Source organism: Anabrus simplex, chromosome 13 (assembly GCF_040414725.1).
Source record: "Anabrus simplex isolate iqAnaSimp1 chromosome 13, ASM4041472v1, whole genome shotgun sequence".
In the NCBI taxonomy this organism is placed as follows: domain Eukaryota; kingdom Metazoa; phylum Arthropoda; class Insecta; order Orthoptera; family Tettigoniidae; genus Anabrus; species Anabrus simplex.
The window spans coordinates 1,575,173-1,594,576 of NC_090277.1; the positions used below are offsets into that span (position 1 = coordinate 1,575,173).

At 37.9% G+C, this 19,404-nt stretch overlaps 1 protein-coding gene across 4 annotated transcripts in view; it reads left to right on the forward strand.

Annotated features, from left to right (window-relative positions):
* The first annotated feature begins 842 nt into the window (after nucleotides 1-842).
* The window catches only part of LOC136884877 (zinc finger protein OZF), an 84,684-nt gene continuing 66,122 nt past the window's right edge, over nucleotides 843-19,404 (forward strand). For 2 of the 4 annotated variants that reach the window (XM_067157171.2, XM_067157173.2), the window contains exons 1-3: nucleotides 1,576-1,688; nucleotides 9,658-9,781; nucleotides 11,822-11,917. In XM_067157171.2, coding sequence (XP_067013272.2) covers nucleotides 9,722-9,781; nucleotides 11,822-11,917 — 156 coding nt within the window. In that variant the 5' untranslated portion in view covers nucleotides 1,576-1,688; nucleotides 9,658-9,721. Of the gene's footprint in view, nucleotides 865-1,277; nucleotides 1,301-1,575; nucleotides 1,689-9,657; nucleotides 9,782-11,821; nucleotides 11,918-19,404 lie in introns of those variants that run through there. The other 2 variants (XM_067157172.2, XM_068230097.1) reach the window with 2 other exon arrangements.

Genomic DNA, 19,404 nt, shown 5'->3' on the forward strand with positions numbered 1-19,404 from the left:
GGTCTGCCGCAATATTAGATAATTTTTCTGTGGATTTCCGGGTTTGGAGGCGGTACCGGTACCCTTCTCCCGTGTGTCTTGGTCCTAAAATTTTCCTCATGATTTTTCGCTCTTCTATTAGGATATTTTCCAGCTCGCTCTTTCTATGAAGCGTTAGTTTCCCCTACATATAAAGCCTCCGGTTTGATTACAGTATTGTAATGTTTAATCTTAACGTGGAGAGACATACATTTTTTGTTGTAGATTTATCTTGTTCTCCCATAAGCTCTTCTGTGTTTTTGGACACGGTTGTTTTGGGCTATTTTCTCTTGTCCGGTTGGTTCGAGGGTTTCGCCCAGGTATTTGAAATGAGGGACTCTGTTGATTTGTCCGTATTTTGTATTGAGGCTATGGATGTCTAGTTTCGGACAGAAAAATTCAGTTTTCTGGAAGGAGATATGAAGTCCGACCTTTCTGGCACATTCTTGGAGAATTTCAACTTGCTTTATTGCTGTGACTTCATCGCTGGACAAAAGGGCCAGGTCATCCGCGAAGGCTAAGCATGGAATTTCCAGCTTGTTTTTTCGTGTCCCGATGTTTACTGGGTTCCAGCTATTTTGTGCTTTCAGTTCGTTTTCCCATTCCCTCATCACCTTATCTAGTACGAGGTTGAAGAGGAGGGGTGATAGTCCATCTCCTTGCCGGACACCAGTTTTTATCAGGATTTCGTCTGAGATTTCTCCCATGAATTTCACTCTTGACTTCGTGTCAGTGAGGGTCTGTTTGGTCAAGTTTAGCGTTTTGGAGTCTAGTCCCTGTTCTTTCAGGATGCTGAACAGAGATTGACGATCAACTGAATCATAAGCCTTCTTGAAATCTACGAAGGTACAGATGATTGGAAGGTTTCTGAGGGCCCTGAATTTTAGATTATTATTATTATTATTATTATTATTATTATTATTATTATTATTATTATTATTATTATTATTATTATTATTATTTTGTGGTGACAGTGAGTATAAGTTCAATTTGGCTCCTTGGTAAGTACGGTAGGCCTACACATTCAATTTCTTACCGCTTTGTTTCTATAAACTTTCGGATAGTAATTTGCAGTTGATCCCCACATCCTTTTGTAAATCCAGCATGTTCTAGTGGCTGATAGAAGTCAAGTTTGTTCGCCAAGCGTGTGTGTAAGTGATAGTTGTTTATAATTTACGGTTACTGCATATTTCACAATGTCCGGTTTTGTTTCGAAGTGGCAGGTATGTCATTAGTGAATGTTGCAGTGTGCATGTCGTTTTGTATGATGAGGCATACTGCGGTACGTTGTTCGGTTTTATCCTGTTAATATTGTGCTACATCTCCAAGATTTGTTCATGAAGGAATTGTGATTTCTGTCATTTTACTCTGTGCATATTGTCGGTAAACATTTACTCAAACATTACTTTTGTCGATGTTTTAGAACACAATAGTGATCATAAGAAATCTTCCTTAAACAAACGTTAGGCAAAATTGTGTCCGAAATTCACATATTTAGTGCTAGCGCATTTTATTTTATACGGCTAAGCGTCAACATACAACCTCCTTTCATTTTATAAATTCTTAACTTTAGCTTTGTCTTGTAAAAATAGTCTATGTACCCAGCGGTCCAATTCCATTGGGCATCTAAATATAATCGATCATGGGAAAGACGTCCTCTAAATTCAAATGTAAGTAATTAATTAAGATCTATTAATTAATAAATTAAAGTACATTAATGGGAAATAAGTCCTCTAAATCAAATGCAATTTGCGAATTAAAATCAATAAATTCATCAATAAAGACTTAATTAGGACGGCGTTATTAAGCATAAAATTTAACATGACCATGGTCTGGATTCGTAACAATAATAGGAAATGTTTGGTATAATTAAAAGGGAATATTTCCGTCCTTACAATTCAGCTCGACATTCCATTAAATTCAAATATTTCACCATTTCTTTCCTTTTCCTTACACCAGAAGGAGGCAAAGAACGATCACAGAGGTTTCACCAGGGGTCAGATCTCAAACTATTGTTTCACAAAGGAAAAAACAACTGAATACATATAACCTGTCCCAAAGACAGGAAAAAGAGAAGGTGAACGAGAAATGGAAGGAAAATCAAACAAGTAACATAAGAAGGGATCACTTGCAAATCATCACCAAGAAGCAAGATCAATACAGCTCATATCATCTAGGTAACGCCCGCTCAGATCAACAAAAACAATCATCATCACCTAGACTGCAATTGCCATAGAAATGACAACACGCACATAAAGTCCTGAAATGACCAATCAGAAAATCGGAAACAACAATGGGATAAACCCAAAGAATACACGAAGTATAACAGGAAGTTAAATGCTTAAAAGAGCAAAAAAGTAAATTAAATAAGTAGAAAAGTAATAGCACTTAATTGAAAACCCAAACAAGGATACTGAGCCCCAGGCGAAAAGTCACATGTTCCCTGCACCTTCAATAAATTAAACCCGTTAAGTTGCTCAATACCATTAATGTTTAAGTTAATTTTATCAGTACCAAATTCTCAATTTCCCAATTTACAAATAATAATAATAATGATAATAATAATAATAATAATAATAATATATGACCAGAAGCCAGAAAACATCTTGAGGCAACCTCTAGGGCTAACAACCCTAGTTGTAAAAGGATGGGTACCCATCCAAAGCAAAGTCAAGTCAAAAAGCATGATGGCACAACATTTCAAGAAACATACCCCAGGGGGTAAATCTTCGGATAAATCCCTCGTCGTGAACGCCGCGGCGCACGAGTCTCGTTCGGATTCTGGGGGAGACTCGACATCATGCAAGAGACGAGTCAAAGCGTCTTGGTGTACCCCGAAGAGTCAAAAACTCGGGCCAAAATCTAAAACCATTCTAGCAACTTTCAACATAAATTCACTTACACAAACTGGCAAGCTGAAAACCCTCACCAAAGCTCTTCACGAAAATCAGATATCCATAATGGCCCTACAGGAAACAAGGTACCCAGATGAAGAGATTTTTGAATCCGAAGGCTACCGATTTTTCAAGAGCAAAGCGCAAAAAGGAATCCCCAATGGAGCTGTGATGCTTGGAACCGCGTTAGCTGTTAGAACCAAGATCCTTAAATCGGTTGCAAATTTCGAACCTGTGAATGACAGATTGTCTATACTCACAATTAAATGAGGGAACAAAACCTACGCCCTAGTTAACGCACATGCTCCTACAAACGATAAGAACAAGTCTGATCCAGACGAAGTTGATAATTTCTGGGACCTACTAGATGAAAAATTAAACAAAATCCCCAAACACCATGTCAAGCTTCTTTTGGGTGACTTCAATGCCCAACTAGGTCATGAACAGAAGTACAAGAAAGTTATAGGAAATTATCTTGCTCACAAAAGAACCAATCCCAATGGCAAAAGACTGGTGTCCATTTGCGAAAATTACAACCTGCAGGTCATGTCGACCCACTTTCGCCATCCACCCAGAAAGAAAATGACTTGGCGTTCTCCCGTCCAAGCTCTCGGAGAGTTCCAAATTGATCATGTTGCAATCTCCAGGAGAAACAGCCCTGAGATTATGAGTGTCAAGGTAAAGAAAGGCATCAATGTGGCCTCAGATCATTATATGTCTCTTATCAAATTCAAACCAATTCCCGCAAACACAAGGAAGACAACCAAACAGATCACACGCTTCGACAATGTTAAACTTCGGCAAAGGGTCGAGGAGTTCCAGGAGAAGGCTAGACCAAATGACTGTGACTTTAACAACGCCAAAAGTCTCCTTGTTGAGGCCGCCAAAGACGTTGCAGAAATCAAGAGAAGCAAAAAGCATGCCTGGTGGAATGGTACCTGAGAATCAGTCCTCCAAGAAAGACTCAATATGTGGAAACAGTACTACTGTACAAAATCAGAAAATGATTGGGAAACCTACAAAACCCAACGTGCCCAAGCAGCTAGGGTGTTCAGAACTGAGAAACGTAAATACGAAAAATCTCTCATTGAAAAGATAGAACAAAACTTTAGGAAGAATGAAAGCAGAGACTACTACAGAGCCTTCAAACGCAAACTCACTGGCTATAAACCACCATGGTGCCCCTTGGACAGACGAGCGTAAGCAGGCCCACTCACAAAGAATGAGGGAAATTTGGGCTCTAAAGAAGGCCAAGTTTAGTGTCAAATGCAACAAGACTTAACGTGGTCCTTGATGGCCCCAGCGAATTATATATATAATGTATTATTACCAAGATTGATGTAGCAACATTAGCAGCATACGATTTACAACCAAAAACTCCTTAGGAGGTATAAACATGTTAATCATAATAAATAGCTTTATATTTTAGTTACGGTTGAAAAATTTAATGGGACCAGAGATAGAATGAAGGCTATAATTTCTTCCTTGAGATCCTAAAGATGCAAAGAGTCGGGAGAAAATAAATAACCAGATGTCATATTTGACCAGTCCTGGGAGGACGAGTAAAGTTGGAATCACGGTGAACTTACATGGTGTCTTCAGATAGGTAGTGACGCCTCGGCATCTGTAAGGCAGTACTCACTCAGATAAAATGATAGCAATAAGAATAAAGCATCAGGAGGATGCTTCCAACAAACCAAAAGGTAAATGTTTCTGAGGGTAGAAAAACCTCGTACAACCGGACATTATCCCTTATGTGCCCACCAAACACATCTCACTCGCAGCATGGCTGATGCTCCACTCAACTCCACAGGCTAGCTTACACCAAGCAGAAGCCTCTCCAAGGATCAGCAAGCATTCCGATTGGTAGGGGAGGAAGCAAGCACCAAGTTAGACTCGCTCCAAAGGTGGCCTGACTCAGGACCCATGAATGTTACTCATGGCGATTTAATTAAATGCATAAGACATGAAGATAAAACATTGCTCCTAGGGCGGCGAGGATAAAAATAAAAATTAGCAACATGAAGTCCCACAGAAAATAGTAGTTGAATACAACCTGGAAATAAATTCCAATGGACACAAATTTCTACAGTGAATATTGCTGGTCCAAAAATATAGTGGGAGAGGCCTAACACACGTCACCTATGTGACATGGGAGAAATTGAAGTGGTCATTATCAGTGCTTAGGACCAACTCATTTGCACTAATAAGTATGTTTACTTTTGTGGTAAAATATCACAAAATAAGTGACATTTTTCTCCATAGTGGCCAGGTGAATGAGCACTGTTGTTGCCTGAAGTCACTCTAGGAATTCAACACGGACAGGCTTCATTACCACCTGGGAACAAAAAATACTCCTAAATGTTTAGACCAATGCTCTGTCATGAAACTCCCTTCATCAGACTCTCTGCTAATCTCCCCTAGGTTGTGTCTGAGTAATGACATGCGCAGACCATTGAAGAAAGAGAACTTCATTATCGCTTGGTAGCGTTGTCCCAGGGACTGAGAAAGGCACTCACAACAATAAGAGATTGGCCTTTGTGCCCCATACAGTGTGTTCTCGCATTGCCAGCTGATGTAGGATGTTAAAAGGTTAGTTTTTTTCACCTATTCAATACATATAAATTTTATAATTTAGGAATTTATTGTAGATTCCACTTGAGACTTGTTTCGCCCTTCATTGAGGGCATCATCAGTCAAAATATCACCTCAAGGTAAAAAATCAGGTAACTGGTTAGTAGTAGACATGTACAAATTAATGCATATTACTAACAACATACAAAAATTAAGTATGGGAAATAGTTGCACAAAAGTGATGGTTGAACATGTAGGTTTATAGATGAAAAGTCAGCACCAGTGCCTAAAATTAACATAGTAGAGTTCTGCAGTGGTGCTCTGGAGAAACAGTTGACACAATCATATGATAATAAAAAGTTTAAAAATATTTACATTATAACAATTAAGGGAGAAAAGGTGTAGTGTTTGGCGTCAATGTTTGTAACCTAAAATTGATGTCAAAGGTTGGTAACTATACAGTATTTACATTGTTCTATTGAACAGTTGAGATAAAGTTTTAAAAAATATTTACATTTAACATTCAGCGTAAATGTTTGTAAATAAAAACTAATGTCAGTGGTTGGTAACTATATAGTAATTACATTATCTAATTGAATAGTTGAGAATTTACAATTAAATATATATTTACACAAGAGCAGTTGGTGCGCAAGGATAAAAAAATTTTTAGTACCAAGTGCGTCCTGATGTTTTAGAGGTTGGAAAAAGGAAATAGCATTGACATTTCAGAAATATGTAGAGCAGTTTATATTAGTTAAAAATCACCGGGGGTAGGGAAAATTTCATAGCCAAATGAGGTTTTATAGGCATCAAACTGAAAGTTTTCCAGTTGCAGCGCCGAGATCGGGATGGAGACTGGTCAGTGTGGCTGGAGATTCATGGGTAATCCGTGCGTTTGAACGGCAACAATGGTGACAGTTAATAGTGGGTAATTGCTAATTAGGAAAAATGTTGCGGGTTGAAACTTCCGCTTATTCTTTTAGTTGACTTCTGTAGCATCGATTGTGATGTGAAGACATCGGTGTGAAATGCCGGTGAGACAAAATGATATTATTCCGTGGAATAAAGTAAGGCGGACTACGGGATGAAGTTGTTGTTCTTTACTGGTCTGGTGAGATAGAATAGAGTTGCTTGTGTTGTGGACTGCTGTGGAGAGATTAGAATGTATACGGCAACTGCAGAGTCAGAGCGTTAAAGCTGGGGTGAGGCATCTTCATATTCTGACTGCGAAGAGGAGCCGTAGTGGCACACGGCTCCTCTTCGCAGTCAGAATATGAAGATGCCTCACCCCAGCTTTAACGCTCTGACTCTGCAGTTGCCGTATACATTCTAATCTCTCCACAGCAGTCCACAACACAAGCAACTCTATTCTATCTCACCAGACCAGTAAAGAACAACAACTTCATCCCGTAGTCCGCCTTACTTTATTCCACGGAATAATATCATTTTGTCTCACCGGCATTTCACACCGATGTCTTCACATCACAATCGATGCTACAGAAGTCAACTAAAAGAATAAGCGGAAGTTTCAACCCGCAACATTTTTCCTAATTAGCAATTACCCACTATTAACTGTCACCATTGTTGCCGTTCAAACGCACGGATTACCCATGAATCTCCAGCCACACTGACCAGTCTCCATCCCGATCTCGGCGCTGCAACTGGAAAACTTTCAGTTTGATGCCTATAAAACCTCATTTGGCTATGAAATTTTCCCTACCCCCGGTGATTTTTAACTAATATAAACTGCTCTACATATTTCTGAAATGTCAATGCTATTTCCTTTTTCCAACCTCTAAAACATCAGGACGCACTTGGTACTAAAATTTTTTTATCCTTGCGCACCAACTGCTCTTGTGTAAATATGTATTTAATTGTAAATTCTCAATTATTCAATTAGATAATGTAATTACTATATAGTTACCAACCATTGACATTAGTTTTTATTTACAAACATTTATGCTGAATGTTAAATGTAAATATTTTTTAAAACTTTATCTCAACTGTTCAATAGAACAATGTAAATACTGTATAGTTACCAACCTTTGACATCAATTTTAGGTTACAAACATTGACGCCAAACACTACACCTTTTCTCCCTTAATTGTTATAATGTAAATATTTTTAAACTTTTTATTATCATATGATTGCGTCAACTGTTTCTCCAGAGCACCACTGCAGAACTCTACTATGTTAATTTTAGGCACTGGTGCTGACTTTTCATCTATAAACCTACATGTTCAACCATCACTTTTGTGCAACTATTTCCCATACTTAATTTTTGTATGTTGTTAGTAATATGCATTAATTTGTACATGTCTACTACTAACCAGTTACCTGATTTTTTACCTTGAGGTGATATTTTGACTGATGATGCCCTCAATGAAGGGCGAAACAAGTCTCAAGTGGAATCTACAATAAATTCCTAAATTATAAAATTTATATGTATTGAATAGGTGAAAAAAACTAACCTTTTAACATCCTACATTCAGTATCTTCAATACGGATAACAATGATTTTTATCACTTGCCAGCTGATAGAACATATTGAACTTCAACATAGAAATTTCGTAAGAAAATAAATGTTCTAGCATCTCTCATAGAGAGTTATATTACAAAGATATTTTGAGGACATGAAGTTTGGCTTGATAACATGGAAGGCTTGCTTTTGAGTGTTAATGTAGTTAAAATAACCTCTTAAGTTTTTCAGTCTGTCAAACTTAAGACATATGTTTATAAAACATTAGTTCTCACTGTGCTTCTGGTTGAGGCAGCGTTATGTAGCAACAGACTCTGTTTGATCTTCATTAATGATTTCAATTTCCATGTTGATGTTACTTACTTCAAAACAACCTTAAAAATTAAGTTGAAACTGATTCTCCTCTAGTGCAATGAACTAGTTAAGTACTTAACAAGTATTGATTCAGTGGAACATCTCTTTTAATGTTGTTTTGAAGACTGTGAATTATTTGGAAGGAAATGTAGTAGTCTCTTTGTAACTCTCTCAACACTTGGGCAAATATTGGACTAACAAACCAGCTATCTGACCTAGGTGTACAAAGATGAAATGACCTGACAACCATGATGTATACATTTTTATCCCGAATTCAACAGCTTCACAGATTTTAACTTTTTTTACAATGTATGAAAGGGAATTGTGGGGAATAATTGGTGCTGAGAAGAACCTTTGAAATGTGATGTTATAAAAAATTGTTGAAGTTCATATGGATGGAATGAGTCACGAATAAAGAAGTAGTGAATCTACTTGATGAGAGGAGAATGATTAGGGAGAATTTGATCCTAAGAAAGGAGTGATTGATGGAACAGATCTTAAGACCATGGGAGCTTGCTTGGGCAGTTTTGAAGGGAAGTGTAGAGGATAAGAAAGGTATGTAGGTATCAGGCAAAACATAACAAGCTGATTCAAATACCGTATATGTACAGTAAGATGTATTAGTTATGTTAGCACAGGATGGTGTCATGGAGAGCTGCATCAAACCAAGATATGACCTCGATATTTGGAGTGATTAACTGTTGCCTAGTCTCTGGAATTCCATGATGATTTCTGCAGTTTGATCCTGATCGATGCACATTTTCATCATGTTTGGCGGAAACTAACCGAACTCCTTTTGATTTTGCAGAAGGGTAGTCTGAATTTGAGGGTTTTTATACATTCTTTACTTATTTAATGGATTTAATTTAGTAAAGTTAAAATTCCCAAATTAAAAGTAAATAAAGTCGTTAAAAAAGGATAAATTATTCAAGTCACCAAAGCCAAAAATAATCTAAAAACAGGAGAGAAATAATATATTAAATAATTTGATGCTAGAACAGTAATTATTAATAAAATAAAAAGTGTATGATCATGAAAGAAGATTAATTGTTCTATTAAAGAAGAGGCACTATTTTGTAGATTAAAAGTCATGACTGTCATTTTACATCTATGCTAAACTGTAAAATCTACAACTATGATCAATATACTGACGGTCATGTAAAACTGTATATCCTATGGCCTCGATCATGATATTGGCCGTGCTGTAAATCTGGAGGTCATATGATCATGTACAGGGAATTGAGGCCTGTGGTCATGATATCTACAGTCCTTGTTGCTTAGTCAATGGACTATAACGTAGGAAATGACAAATAATATGTGTTTCTGACTCATGTTTCAGTGTTGGTTCATTGGAAGCTATCTACAATCTCAATACCTCTGAATTACTTCATTTGCAGTGTGAAATGGACCTGGAAGTTCAGATCAAAGAGGAACCTGTCTTGGTTGAAGGAACACCACCACTTGTAAGTGTCATTCCAGATAACTTTATAATGTTCAGAATTTAACCCTTAGTGGTCAAATAAGTTTGACAGGTAACTGTAAGTATTGGAGATCTCAAAGCAAATACCCTTACGATGGCTAAGATTCAGTGAAAAGTGTTGGAAAAGTGAGAGTTCTCACTTATATTTCTTTGCTCTCTCTGTTGCTACATTCAACACAGACCATTGTAATCTTCCGAGTATGTGGTTTGCAGTTCAGTGGCACTTTGTCTTGGCAGGAAAAATATTAGCTAAGCAGCTGAGAGTGTTAAATAATGGCATGGAAATTTTATGTTTCCAAGTGTGATCCTGATTTAGACAAGTTGTTTTTGAAGATGGTGAAATATCCCACCACATGTCGGTAGCTATACTGGCATGTAAGTAAAATCCTGCACAACTATAATCTGTTAGCTCAGTGTCTTTGATAAGCTTAAATGTTGTTAGATGGACTTTTTACAATTTGACATTAATAATCTATTCTGAAGACTGTGAACTGCTACTTGAGGGATATGATATTGCCCAAGAGTTGTAAAAGCTAATATTCTGCAATTAAAGCCCACTGTTCAGAGAAGAATATTTAGCTGGAGTAGTTCCAAGATACAAGCACTACAGAAGAGAGTGATGTCCAAACGTATGCGACTTTCAAAGCACAATCCTGTTCAACATCTATTTACACGACATTATGGATAGTTGCTAACATTGGAATTTTGATGTCATGCCGTATCCCCTCTCATTTGTAACTGACTTCACCAATACTGTGATCAGCGCAGAGATGGCCATATACTGCAATGTAATTAATGCATGGTGCTCTAACTGTGGTGTGTTCAATCATTATTATCACCTTCAGGTGGTGGGGCTTTGTGCCCCTCAGTTGTCCCCAATGGTTACTGTTAGAGACAGAGTTTACTTTTTTACTGTCAGTATCAAAATTACACAGCCCGTTCTGCAGTTGAAGGGTAGGGAGCCTTCCTGTTATCTAGATTCCTTGGATTCAATTCCCGGTCAGTTATGTATTTCTTACCCAGATCTGAGATCTGGTCTGAGACCCACTCAGTTTACGTGAGAACAATTCCAGAGTTATCTGACGGGAAGATAGGGGCCCTGCTATAAAAACAAGTGTATGTTGACCAGGAGGCTGATCATGCATCACCTGGCAATCTCCTAACTTTAGGTTGAGCTATGGTTGCATGGTACCAAGTAATATTTTACTGCTTTGGACTCTTAAGTCTTTTGGTGTAGATTTCATAGGGACCGAGGAAGTTGGCTTTGCGTTTTGGATTACATAGCTGTCAGTTTGTGTTCAGGAGAGTCAGTGAGCAGCCCTGAAGTTCATTTACTGTACCTTAATTAAGTCAACAGTCTCTTCTTGGCAGTCTCATGCCTTTCCTATCCAACATTGGCATAAGTCATGTCTATGTTGGTGTGATGTAAAACAAATTGTATTAAGAATATTTCAGTGGTCTGAGCAGACTAATGTGTAATAGCACTCTCTGGCTAGGATAGGAAAGTAATGAGACGCTGACTCACACGTCATTTATTAGTATGCCTCGTTGGTGACACCTAGACTATCTATGGTACTTGATTTTAGATCCATGAAGATCCACCCAGTCTTTTAACTGGGGACTTATCATATAGCAGGTGAGGAGGATGAGATATATTTCATGCTGCATTGTTCTTATCAGTGTGAAGTAAAGTTTAGTGGTCTGAATTTAACTATAAAATAATGCTAGGAGGAGGAGAATAATTATCACAGTTTCTGTACCATTTTCTGAGGTCACAGTAACATTTTAAAGGCTTTTATGTGTGATATAACTTCACCATAAGAAAAAGTATCTCTGGGAATCAAATAGAATGTTTTGCTCTTGCTGAACTGCACTCTGTGGTTTTGAGAACCCTCTGTGCGTAGAATTTTTTCCTAAACGTTTGCAAAAATTTGAAATGAAGTCAAATGCTAGCAGTTTGTGACTATATTGGTAGATGTTTGTATGTGCAATGAGCTTGCCTAATACATATTCGTTTTCACAGGAGAATTTTCAACCTGTGTCAGAAGTGATATCTCTGAAACAAGAAACCAAATCAGAATTAACAGAGCCAGGAGCAACACTCGAGAATGCATTTGAGGTAATGTACATAATTTGATGAGCCATTGTCTAATAATTGAAATAATGAGGAAATGGCTGAACAGATTTCATTGGGTAAATGTCAGTGCCTTTGATTTGAATGTCCTAAGGAAATATACATTTTTATAATTTTCATATTTGTTTCTAAATGTTCCAAGATATCACATTAGGCGTCAGGTGGCAAATGGTATATTTCTGAAGACCTCCATTAATTATCATATGGAAATTGGTATCATTGTTACTGAACTTTTGAGCATGTAACTATCTTTAAATACAGAATTTCTATAAGTTGTTCTTCTTTTGTTACTGTTATTGATGCTGTGTAGAATAACATGTGGGAAGCAACTGATCCCATTTCAATGAAAGACTCCTTATTTTAACGTAGGGATGGGCTGCGAACGGAGTCGCGAAAAGTCGAGACTGCTACCTCTGGAACCGACACTCTTGACTCCAGTGCCGAGTCCACTGATGCAGTAACGCCATCTATCAACTATTATGGGAACTGCTTGGAATTATAGTTCCATGATCCTCCCTTGGTAACTCGTGATACGATGAATACAAGATGATTATTAGTCAGCAAACATTAAATATTGTTTCAGGATTTTTACATCGTTAGTGTTAATGTTGTAGGTCTATTTTGACGACGATGATAATGATGGCAATAATTGTATTGGTAATAATAATCTGACAGTATACGTTTACATAATCGCCAATATTGACTTCAACGAGTTCAGCTGCGCGGTTTAGGGGGCAAGATGTGTGCCTGTTATTCAGCGGTCTCGGGTTCGATTCTCGGCCAGGTTAGGTTTTTTAATTGTAAATGATTAATACCCCTGGCCTGGGGCATAAAACAGAAAAAAAGAAGTGAGTGCTTAGAGTATGATTTTACAACAAATATTTTACCAAACATTGTGCATCATAATAGGTGCCTCCGCAGTCTAGGGAGGCCCCGGGATCAATTCCAGCCAGATCAGAGATTTTTACCTGTATCTCAGGTTTCGTGATCACGTTGAGGTAGAGACCGGGTCTAGAGAGCCAAGAATAATGGTCGAGAGGATTCGTCATGCTGTACGTACGTCAGCTCGTAATCTACTTGCCTTCAAGCTGGGCAGAGGTCACTTGGTAGGCCAAGGCCTACCAGGGCTGTCGTGAAAAGGGGCTTTTGTGTATACTACTACTACTACTACTACTACTACTAATGCAACAAGACTTAACGTGGCCCTTGAATTGTGACCGGGTCAGGATTGGAATGAATGAAACCCCTTCGTGCGGCAAGGATAGGAATTGTACCGGTTGCCGAGGCCTGTCGCACTCCTCTGGGGCAATGATGAATGACTGACAGATAAAATGAAATGATGCTGGAGAGTGTTGCTGGAATGGGAGATGACAGGGAAATCCGGAGTACCCGGAGAAAAACAAATCTCACGTGGAGTGACCGGGATTTGAACCACGGAATCTAGCGGTGAGACGCCAACGCACTGCCGCCTGAGCCACGGAGGCTTTTAATGGTGTAATTTATGTTAGAGGATTTACCCATATTAGATGTGTTTTCATCGTTCATGTGCAATTCATCATGATTTACCATCGATATCTGTTTATCAATTTCCTGATCACGACAAATAAAGACGTGAAAGTAAATGTCCGTGGTCTGCTATGCTGATACTTTCTGACATGACACGTTTAATTTTATTTCAACTACACCATTACACCCGTCGTCTTCGTTAACGATATCGTACTTCACTCTACAATACTCTTAAAAAACCCAGTGGGGAAATGAGCAGCAACATGTATGATATTTCATGTTATTTTCCGTGCCTCGACACGCAAGCGGCCCCACAAAAAGTGTCAAATTTGCTTGGAGTCGTGAGGCTTCGTGCGAAGCAACCATGCGGCCCCGCAATGCGCATCAAGTTAACTTGGAGTCGAGAGACTTCATGCGAACCGAGGCCATTGTTCGGAGTTGATGGAGTCGACGCTCTCGATTCCAGGCTTTAGTCTCGCCCATCCCTATTTTAAGGCATTTGGTGTTTAGATCCTCTTAAAAGTAGTCTTTTTTCTAGATTTGGTAGGTTTCCTATGAGATATTCTTATGTTTTGAAATTAGTTCAAAGGTTGACCACTGGGTATTGTACTGCACAGTGAGGTGTTATGTGATATCTCGCATTGTTCCAAGGACCTCTGTTCTATACCATACTACAGCTCACATAATTCCATGATGCTGTGTAGTGTGCATAGCGTGTGGCAGCTGGTATATTAGCAGTGTATTGCATGAATACCCTGTTTCAGGCAGTGTAATTTTAGCTTGTTTTTTATAATTTGCTGCTTGAAGCTTTGATGTCATGAATTGCTGGAGTTATTGCACTATAAAAAATTTCATGTAATAATTAGTTAACTACCACCTGTGGTAAGGCACATTCCCTTCCATGCATTCGATCGATCTGACAAGAAACTGTTTGATTGGACCAGACTGAATGCCAGTGGAATGATCAATGATGATAATCCTGGTGTAATATAATGTCTAAGTATTTTAAAGGAGTCATTTTGGCTTCACTTTAAAATATAACATTGTGTATCAAAGGAATCACTTGCCATGGAACTTGGTAAGATGGTCAATTGAGACATCAAAACATTGCCTAACTCCTGTTATTTTTATTTTACTCACCATGGCATGGGAAAATGGGTTACTTTGAAAAGGATTTGCTTGTTTATATGATTTAAGAAAGTTATATTAATAGGATGCTTGTTTTTATATGCTGTAGATGATGACAGATTTCATACAACAATATATGCTATTTTGTCATTATAACTGTATTGAAAATGTAATATTTGGTATGTTGTATGAGTGAGTTAAATAAGTCAGTAGGAATTCTATTCATTCTGTCGAAATCTCACTTTTGGTAAGAGGTGTTTTCTGTAACTTTAAAGTGTAACCCTCTGTAGATGTGTATGGTGCTTACACAGAGTCATTCTGCATCATTAACAGTTAACTGCTCTGATCTGCCTATTTATCTTTCAGCAATTAATTTGAATACGATAACTGAGTTGAAATGAAGAGGAGTCAACTGCATGTTGATACCAAAAGAATTACCTCAACAGATGTGTCGATCCACCTGTTGTCAAGGGCATGGTTTCTTGAGGCCACCCCTGATATCGGAACAGATGTCTTTTACAGCTGCTCCAAACATGGAGTACAGACATTGCATGGTGGTTTTCAGTGGCATTTCCTCCAGCTGAGTGACCACCACCCTCCCAGAAGAACTCCTCCCCCCAAAGACTTGGCTTCTTCAGGGTGTTCGGTTATTTCTCGCCACCCAACACTGGGTGCAAAGATGCTGGCTGCACAGTCTACTCTAATACTGTGGTAGGTTGGACCTGGCCAGAAAGAAGGAAATTAACGTTAGAATTTTCCATTGTGTCTAAAATCTAAGGTCTTATTTACAGTGGTTTGACTAGTGGCCCTTTTTGGATCTGAATGCTGGCCTACAACATCGAAGCATGAAAAGGTACTTCATCCAATGGAAATGAAGATGCCACAGTTCTCCAATGGCTTTACTCGACTAGACCATATCATACCAATACAAATGGTCCATTATTGGACATTAGAAATTTTCCAGCTAACTCATATTTCAGATTCCATATGGGAATCAAGATCTATATCATCTGATGGCCAAGCAGGCATCAGTTTTTGGTAGTGAGACAGAGTCTCTCATAGTGCATTGGCACTGACGGTAGCTTCAATTAGCTTACGCAGTGGCCTCCACGGATTGCACTAGTCATGTGTCTTGTTAGGTGTGCTAGCTACCAACTGATGAGCACAACCTAGCACACAGGGGCGAAACGCTGGCAACCAGGAATGAGTTAGCTGGAAAATTTATAATGCCCAATAGCGGACCATTTACTGTATATTGGTATTATAAATTTACTCATTCAGGACAAATATTTCAGATTCCCTATGGGAATCAACATCTATATCATAGATCATATCAAGAACGATGCTGTGCAGAAGAAATTGAAGGTTGCCCCAATCATAGAGAAAATTAATGTATCACGTCTGGGATGGTTTGGGCATGTGCTCCATAGCATTGAAACCTCGGTTGCTAAGTCTGCCCTTCAACTGAACGTGGAAGGTCACCGACATTGAGGGTGACCTCAAGCATGATGGCTAGATAGGGTCAAAGATGGCATGTGGCTCACCAAACTGATTCCTTGGGATGCTATGGATCGATTGAAGTAGAGGAAACATTGCAAGAAGCAGACCCCACATAAACGGGAAAATTCAAAGAAGATGATGATGATAATTGATTTTAGATCAACTTAATAATTATTAAATTTAGGATATGTTCATTGATCATTCACCCAAGTGTCATTGAAATCAGTTTGGTCCAACAGGAACTTTCCCTGGTGAGAGGAATTATTTAACCCTGGGAGTTTCTCTGAGAACAACTAGATCTGTATGCACAGGTACCTTTGAACAATAACTAATGTAGCAAAATCCACTAATGTTTCCTCATGTTTTACTTCAAAATATTCTATATACTGTACAATGAGACTAGGTTGTACAAGGGTTCCTCTTTAGACAAGTGTGCATTTACATGTTTTACTTCAAAACATTCTATATTCTGTACAATGAGACTAAGTTGCACAAGGGTTCCTCTTTAGACATTTGTGCATTTCATTTTCTTAACATTGGTAGTCTCTGTTGATTTAGCAGACACTTTTTGTTATCCCACCATTCGACAATCAAGCTTTGTGGTATATTACGAGAATGCTGTTTTGCTGATTGTCATCATTTTTGCACTCTCCTCTTTGTCATAGTTTGAGTATTTACCATGTGGTACTGTATCTATCATTAACTTTCACATTATTAGCAAATGTGAATTGAAACCAATTTTCTTTTAGAATTGTATTTGAATTGATTTGTTAGGATCAACATACGTTAGTTTGAGCACCATACATTTGTAAACATCATCTCTGTGGTAGTTTTTCTAATTAGAGCATTGTGTGAATACTTCGGACAATGCCCAGAGAATATGGGCATAGATTAGGTGAATGGTGTATCGTAATTACACTACAGATGTGCTCGATAATCCTGTTAAAGAAATAGTCGGTGAATGACTCACATATAGGGAAGTAGGCAATACCTCAACTGTAGTGATCAACGTTAATTAGATGAACAACAAGGAAGCATATTAGTTTTTGGAATTTTGAAAACCGCACGTTAAAGGTTACCTTTTCTGTTTAGGATTCTAAAGTAAAAACATTTATTGTGAAACTCTGGACATGAATAGGAAAACATGTGTGTCTGAAATGCAGGGGTTTACTCAACTTTTAATAGTAAGCTAAATTACATGTAAACCCGTAGAGGACAGAATTGAATATATTAAATATTCAGAGATCGAGCGTCACTGGCGCATGTAGTAATAAAAAACTCAACGGATGGCAGTAAATGATATTTGTAAATCTAGCCGAAAGGAGAATCTTCGAATAGAGTTGTGTTATCTCCCTCCTAGCTTTTTACAAGCTTTGAGAGGCTGTTGTGCTCAGCCGACCATTCGTTGTGAGTTTTGAGACCAGCTCTTTTGCGATTCATCTAGGTATTTTGCGACATGTTTAGTAAGAAGAGAGTCAGTGAGCAGTAGATTACTTCAATTTTGGACTCTACAGACGTAGATGGAAGTGATTTTGCATTTGAAGTGTCCATGGATGGAAATTTATGCAGTGAGTCTTGTCATTGCAAGTGCGACTCAAATGCTCTGGAGAACGAGAGAGCTGACGAAGATGCTAACGTGAGTAACCTGTGCCCAGGACCTTCAAATACCATTCTGATGTATAATATTAATGAGGGACCAGTTTTACATTCATATTTTGACATAGTAAACGTGCTTACAGAACACTTTTCACTATATTTTTAATACCAATATTTTGACATAATTCACCAGAAAAGAGTAATTCAAGGAGAGAAATGGAAGCAACATGCAACACCTCCAACTAGGAGATGTAGAATCAAAGACTGGTCATCTCCAACTCTGTCCCACTTAAGGGATCTGATTGGCATAAAACGTATTTGTGGAATGACTTGTATGCCTTTTTGGGCTAATATGATTTGTGAAAAAAATTCTATAATATCTTGCGGCCTCTGTGATGGAGTACATCCAATATTCCAGGTAAGTAATTAATATTACATACATATCCATGTTTTTAGCTAATATTCTGTAATTCTGGATTAGTTTTAATTTGCCATATTTTCGGTTCGCGTACGGACATAAAATATTTCTGCCCCCGTAAGACATACCTTGTAGCTATATCCATTAATCATTGGAATACGATAAATTCAAGCAATTGTGTTTTCAGGTGAAATAAAACTGGAAAAATAGTCTGAATTAACCCCATTTACATTCCTTTAACTTCCCTTTGTGAAGTTTAAATTTGTAAATTCAAACTAACCACTGTTCTAGCATAGTTAATTGCACAAAAAATTATCACAGTTATTGCAACAGTCATGATATACTTGTGAGGAAGTTTCACTGTAGATTCTTTAATAAATCTAGGAGATATCAGCAATCTAAATTTGACAAATATTTCAATTCATTATTTGTTCGAATTCTCTGAATTTCAAATATGGTAGGTGTTTAAGTGAGAATTTTCCCAGTTCTTATTTTTCAGAATTTGTTTTCCTAAAACAATTTTTTTGGAAGTTCAGTTTTGCCCTCTGACTAATTCCCACTAAAATTCTTCCCATTACACTTTATCCTGTCTATTTTTTCCTCACAATATACTTTTCCCTGCAGCAATATTAATAATTGGTATGAAATCATTAGACCTATATTTCTTATGAGGTACATTTTTTATTTGTGTGTGAAATGTTTTACATTAGTCACTGAAACTCTACAGTTTAAAATATTTACCCTAATGTTCTCAAATAACCTAATCTTACTTTCTTCTTTATATACCACATTTTTGGACCATAAAATGCACTTTCTTACCCAAGAAATACGGCCTAAAACTTCTGTGCATCTTATGGTCTGAAAGTCTGTAGACACTTGGCATTGAGAATGCAGAAACGCACTTGTCACAATGCCATTGTATTGGATGAGTTACCTAACATTAAATAGTGACCAGACAAAAGGGTGGGGGAGAACAGAGTGTTTTGTTGACTCGTGTACAGTGTGCGCCTTGTTTTGATGCTTTCACAGCCCGTACTTGTTGGAGTTAGAAAACAAGGTAAAACTCTTTACATTTTGCAGAGAACTTTGCTTCACATCCTCAGAAGGAAATGTCAACTTTTCACGAGGAAGTCTTCTACAACAATGAGGGTTGGAATTTAAGGAGGCTTTACCATTGGACCTGTAGCGGTTCGCTCGTTTGTCACCAGGTGGCTCGCTGTATGCTGGCACAAAGCTCCAGGCAGACCTGATGACAATATTAAGCTTCAACTAGGAAGTTCTATCACACCATATGTATGAGAGAAGTATCAGAGAGGTCATCAGA